This window comes from Odontesthes bonariensis, chromosome 12 (genome assembly GCF_027942865.1).
Source record: "Odontesthes bonariensis isolate fOdoBon6 chromosome 12, fOdoBon6.hap1, whole genome shotgun sequence".
NCBI lineage: Eukaryota > Metazoa > Chordata > Actinopteri > Atheriniformes > Atherinopsidae > Odontesthes > Odontesthes bonariensis.
Window position 1 is genome coordinate 19,509,911 of NC_134517.1, and position 6,117 is coordinate 19,516,027.

A 6,117-nucleotide genomic window follows, 5' to 3' on the forward strand; every position below is an offset into this window, starting at 1 on the left:
TACTAAGCTATTCAAATAATAAACAGGTTAATATATTCATGTTTTTATTTTAAACATGTGCAAGGTACAGGGTGGCCGTGCCACTGCCATTTATAAACAAACATCTTGCATAGAACACTGAGCTAGTCAAATAATCCACAGATTTTAACTTTAAACATGCATGTAGATGGGACAATGAATCCTCAAACCATCTGTGGATGGCACACGTTTGCACACAATTTGTGAGAAAAAACTGTTTAAAAAAAATTAATAAATAAAAAAATTTAAATCGTCTAATCAACCAAAGATTTCGCGACCCCTCTACAGTAACTCCGCGGACCCCCTGTTGAAGACCTCTAGCCTAGAAATCTAGACGCCCCTAGCGACCGCAAATTGAATTTGCTCCGGGGCTAGTCTAGTCACTTGTGGTCGTTTTGCGAGGCTACAAATCGAAACTTAATCGGGCTAATCAAATCGTGAGGAGCGGGGTCGGAGGCCGGGCTACCTAGTGACGACAGAGGTGCGACGTTTCAGTGTGTAGTTCCAGAGAGAGGTATGGCTGCGCCCAGCGAACAGTCTTTCAATTTGGCTTTGGCAGCGACTCTAGAAAATGTAGATATACAGTTTTCTTTGCGAGACGAACAGATAACTGCACTTAAGTTTTTTTTTAAAAAAAGGACGTTTTCGGAGTTTTGCCCACCGGGTACGGTAAAAGTTTAATTTACTTTCCGTCGCGCTGACTACGTAATCCTTCTTCATCGCTCTGATTGGTTGTTGCGCCATCCTATTGCGTGGCGTTGAGTGCAGAGGCAACTTGACACACAACCGTTTATCCCGCCCACACTGCTATCCAGCGTCACTAGACCCCTGTACAGCTTTTTGCTGTACGGGTCTGGCTTGCTAGGCTGGAAGACCTCTGTCCTAAAGTAAAAACTCTACTGTAACTTTGACCACATGATGGCGATATTGGACAGTTTTTCACGGTAAAATTAAGCATCCACCATGAAGCTCAACATGAAAATCATCCATCGAAGTGTGGCTGCAGCTTTTTATGCTTCTGTGCATTCACAATTTTGAAACATAAGAGCTAAACTTGTGGAGCACAGTATGTGATAAACCACCAAAGCATGCCACCATCCCGGCATCAGAATGCCTGTCATGCTACAAAATAAGTATTACTTTGATAAACAGCTATGAGTGTTAACTAAAATAAATCTAAATAATTGAGAAAGGAGGCAATTTGAAGAAGCCGAGAGCAAGAGTTTGAATGTACGTGATCCCATTTTGAAGATATGAAGCAGTTTTTATTAACCCCATCCTCCTCACAGTGGCTGGGTAGATGAGACGTTGGCCTCTGACTCCAGATGTGCGTCAGCTCTGGTTTACCTTTGAAGCCGAATGCTCTGTCCATTTTACAGGAGAACATTCGTGAGTGGGTTTGACCGCAGGCAAATGTTTAATTAGACGAAAGTAATGCAAAGGAAAACCAGTACAGTCGAGCGAGAGGATTACCCCATCACAAGTGCTTCACTTGGTCGGAAGACATCGGGAGTGGCACACAATTTTAAACATCTTGGACACAGACAGGATAAACTTTCGGCAATTCTGTTACACATAATTTACTTAAAGACAGTGTTTGTTTTTTCCGACTTGAGCCTTCCCAGAAAGAGAATGAGCCCACATGTGCCCATTTATCTGTTTTTTGTAACTTTTATCCAGTGATGTGTGGTTATTTGATTGCATGCATGTCTGTATTTGTCTGTGTTTAAAAGTAGCTCAGTCATCAACATGCTTTTTCATTATAAATAAAGTTCTATTTAGACCTGTATGTCCTAGCCTCATTCTGGATACCACATCTTCTTCCTGTTTACTCCTGCTTGTACTCCTACTCCTCCCCACCTTTCCTTGAATATTACACAGATGTCTCCCAGACTGACCATTATCCCATAAGACCTGCCATTTTCCAATAATTTAGCTTTAATTATACTTTTGACTTCAGCTTTGCTGTATTTAACCTTCATATCTATAACAGATTTTCTTGCTGCTTCTTTTGCACATCTGTCCGCCAGTTCATTACCTCCTACACCTATATGGGCTGGAACCCATAGAAGCGTAGTACTGATACCAGACCTTAATAGGTTGTTGGCTAGTTGCATTATTTCATACACTATGTCCAGTCTTGATTCAGAGTGAAGGTTCTTCAGGCTTATCAACGCTGAACTAGAGTCTGAAGCTATTACAGCTTGCTTAGGCCTATTACTCTGTACCCACAACAGGGCCATCCATATTGCCAACAATTCTGCTGTATAAACAGCCAAGTCATCATTAATTCTTCTAAAGGATTTGACATTTAGTTGAGGGATAACATAGGCAATTCCCACTTTCTTGTCAGTCTGTTTAGATGCATCGGTATACAAAATGAGTGTTTCTTTATACTTACTTGCTATATAACTTTTGACAATATAATGGTCTAGTTCATTATGCTTCTTTTCATCCAGCAAACCCAAGTCAATAGGAACATCTGCCAGTAACCAAGGGGGAACACCTGAATAAGCCACTGTAGGGCTTATTTAAAGAGCACCGATTCCTATTGTGGAAGTTTTCTGCCTTATTGTCCAACCTAAGCTTTTAATTAGATCATTCTCTCTCTCTTGGCATTGCCATAAAACTGACTGGCTCATGTGTTTAGCAGTATGGCCTCTTAAGTTTGGCCAGTACACAAGAGATAGCTGGTCTCTTCTAAGATGAAGAGGCATCTCCCCCATCTCCACCTGAACGGCTGCCACTGGCGTGGTCTTAATTAGATGAGAGATCTGAGAGATAATCCCCCATTTCAGGTGATTGATTTGTGGCCTTAATTGCTAATTGACAGCACCTGAGAGAGCTGGATCTAGGAGGTGTATAAAAACAGCATCCTGTGCTTTGTTGCAGTATGAACTTTGTTAAACCAGCTAAGTGTACAGTTCATAATTTACAGAACTCGTGTCAGGATGGGTAAGACTTATGTTTGACCTGCATGAAAAGTTTACTGTTACATTTGGTGAATGTCTGTGAATTGATATTAATCTGATGGCTACTAAATCTAATCTTTTCTTGTCTTGGCAGCAAAGAAAGTGTTGATCGTGTATGCTCACCAGAGCTCTGGCTCATTCAACGCTGCAGCCAAAGATGCTGCAGTGAAGGTTTTGACCACTCAAGGCTACGCAGTCGACGTCTCTGACCTGTACGCCATGAACTTCAAAGCCACTGCTACAGCTGAGGACATCAAAGGTGTCTTGATACACAAATTAATTAAAGAGGCCTTACATTTGACTGGTCTGTAAATCTAACAAACCCCACTTGTTACAGGAGACGTGAAGGACGCTGAACACTTTCGTTACTCAAAGGAGACCCAGCTTGCATGGGAGGACGGGAGACTGTCGGATGACATCACTAAGGAGCAAACTAAACTTACTGAGGCAGACCTCATTATCTTTCAGGTAGAACCTGGGTGCCAGTAATGTTTGTACTAACCAATAAATCTTCATTATACAAAATATGGGCCTGTTCTCCCCAGTTCCCCATGTACTGGTTCAGTGTTCCTGGAATCTTGAAGGGCTGGATTGATCGGGTGCTCACGAGTGGATTTGCCTTCTCGCAGGACAAGCGGTACAGTCTGGGAATCTTCAAGGTAAGGGCTAAATCAAGGTTTGTATTTGTCTCAAAAGATCCTGTGTTCTCAACTTGCTTCCTCTTTTCAGGACAAGAAAGCCATGTTGTCCTTTACCACTGGGTCTCTTGAATCCATGTTCAGCCCAACTGGCCTCAATGGGGACATGAATGTCACACTGTGGCCCCTGCAGGTACTATTTCACTCCAGATGGACTACTTGCAATAAACTGGACTTCAAGCATCCATACAGACACAACTGTTCCTATCCCCCTGCAGAATGGCATCCTTCACTACTGTGGCTTCCAGGTCCTGGCCCCTCAGATCTTCTGGGCTCCTTCTTCCGCTTCTCCTGAAGCTCGCACCAGCATGCTGGAGGGCTGGCGTACACGTCTGCAAGGCCTCATGGAAGAAAAGCCGCTGTCCTTCATTCCCTTGGACAGCTTTGACGACAAGGGCTTCCAGTTGAAGCCTGATGTCCATGAGGAGCATGCCAGCAAGGAGTTTGGACTGACGGTGGGCATCCACCTGGGCAAGCGGCTGCCTCCCCACAGCCAGATGAAAGCTGGGTGCTGAGGAAATGGTTGTCCTGACATATGTGATGAATAAAAGCTGGTTTATTCTGACACTGCTATTGAATCCCTATTTGGATTTCTTGGGCTCGACTCATGACTTTCACCAGTGGTGTCACTTGTTTCTGTTTCCTGGATTTGTGTACAGCAATTTAAATCGGATATATTCCTAAATCTGGCCATAGATTTCATGACTTAAATGGGCTTCATAAACTGTTTTTGCTGCAGTTTGAGGTGTGGAATCTGTAACTAGTGACTCTAAAATAGTTTAAGATAAACTTCCAGCAGAGCAGTGACATTTTGGATTCTGCACTTGAGGGAGAAGGCTTTAGCTTAAACTAAATTTAAATAACTCTTCTCCTGGGGCAAATTAAGTAACTAGTAAACCCTAAGCCCACTTAATCCAACACATAATGGACATCATTATACTTGAACTATTTCACACTTGTCCATATACAACAATTCCAATATAACGAAGACATCTGACATGGTGCTAACTGGAACCATTTTAGTTGGAACAAAGTTTTTTTTTTTTTTTTTAAAAGTCCAAAGGTATTGCAGTCAAATGTGAACATAACTGTTTTAATTCATTCAAGCCTTTAGTACTCAATACTAACTTTCATTAACATGTTGCCATTAAGCAACTTGCTAATCATAAAGAAGCCACACTTTAAATTGTATTTCTATGAATTATACATTAAAAATAAAATTGAGCATCGGGCATGACATTTTAGGAAAGTGTATATTTATAGGCATCAATGTACCAAATCAAAACCGCATGTAAAAGTTGGGAAATTGATGTACTGGATTTGAGGGCAGAAAGTGTTTATATTTGTGTTACACAATGGTCTCATCAAGTATCCATTATGCTCCTCCATTGTTCTTCCTAGTTCTCCTACCGTAGTTGCATTGAAGGCCATTTTTACTTGCTCAATTTGGGTCAAGTGGGCAACGTTTTACCAGGCGGGTAAAAGAATCCTCAGAAAAGCAGCTCTGCATTACTGTAAGCTGCTATGCCAACTTTTCTTTTGATTAATGGATGTCAAGATAATGTTAAGATGAAGTGTGACTGTAAGTTGGACCCAAAAGCCCATCTGTTCAACATGTTTTTAATAACTTCAGCTTTAAACTATTATAAAAGAATAGTTTGAAAAATTGTAAACTATTCTTCATGCCAGATAACAGTGCCTTGTGCCATATGCCATACTGACAGCTATTCTTATCTGGACAGGTAGGCAAAAAGAGAAAGTTATAGAAAGGAAAAATTTAGGCGACTGAAATCATGAACACCACAAATGTTTCCTCTTGATTGTCTGTAAAAAGGTGCAACAACAGCTTTACGTCCTAAAGTAAAAGCTCTACTGTAACTTTGACCACATGATGGCGCTATTTGGCAGTTTTTCGCCGTAAAATTAAGGATCCATCATGAAGCTCAACATGAAAATCATCCATCGAAGTGTGGCTGCAGCTTTTTATGCTTCTGTGCATTCACAAGAACTAAACGTGTGTATCACAGTATGTGATAAACCACCAAAGCATGCCACCATCCCAGAAAAAAAACACAATCTCTTCCTTCACAACAAAAGGAATACAGCCAGAGGCTCAATATGAGGCATAATGATGACCAACAAAGAAGTTTTGTGATGAATACAATGACAGGGAGGTCACAGAGATTAAACAAGACACCCTCACAAAGATCAGAATGCCTGTCATACTACAAAATAAGTTTTACTTTGATAAACAGCTATGAGTGTTAACTAAAATAAATCTAAATAATTGAGAAAGGAGGCAATTCGAAGAAGCCGAGAGCAAGAGTTTGAATGTACGTGATCCCATTTGCAGATATGAAGCAGTTGTTTATTAACCCCATCCTCCTCACAGTGGCTGGGTAGATGAGACGTTGGCCTCTGACTCCAGA

The 6,117-nt window shown here is 41.3% G+C and overlaps 1 protein-coding gene across 1 annotated transcript; it reads left to right on the forward strand.

The window, feature by feature from the left end:
• Positions 1-2,969: 2,969 nt before the first annotated feature.
• LOC142395965 (NAD(P)H dehydrogenase [quinone] 1-like) lies at positions 2,970-4,203 on the forward strand. The gene is made up of 6 exons (XM_075478512.1): positions 2,970-2,973; positions 3,076-3,249; positions 3,328-3,458; positions 3,536-3,649; positions 3,720-3,821; positions 3,907-4,203. The coding sequence occupies exons 1-6, from the start codon at positions 2,970-2,972 to the stop codon at positions 4,201-4,203; spliced, it is 822 nt and encodes a 273-aa protein (XP_075334627.1).
• The last annotated feature ends 1,914 nt before the right edge of the window (positions 4,204-6,117 follow it).

What these genes read in the sequence shown, in the direction of transcription:
- LOC142395965 (XM_075478512.1), top strand. An exon ending in CAGACCTCATTATCTTTCAG is followed by an intron (nt 3,459 to 3,535) that starts GTAGAACCTGGG and finishes TGTTCTCCCCAG; the next exon opens with TTCCCCATGTACTGGTTCAG. An exon ending in ACAGTCTGGGAATCTTCAAG is followed by an intron (nt 3,650 to 3,719) that starts GTAAGGGCTAAA and finishes TCCTCTTTTCAG; the next exon opens with GACAAGAAAGCCATGTTGTC.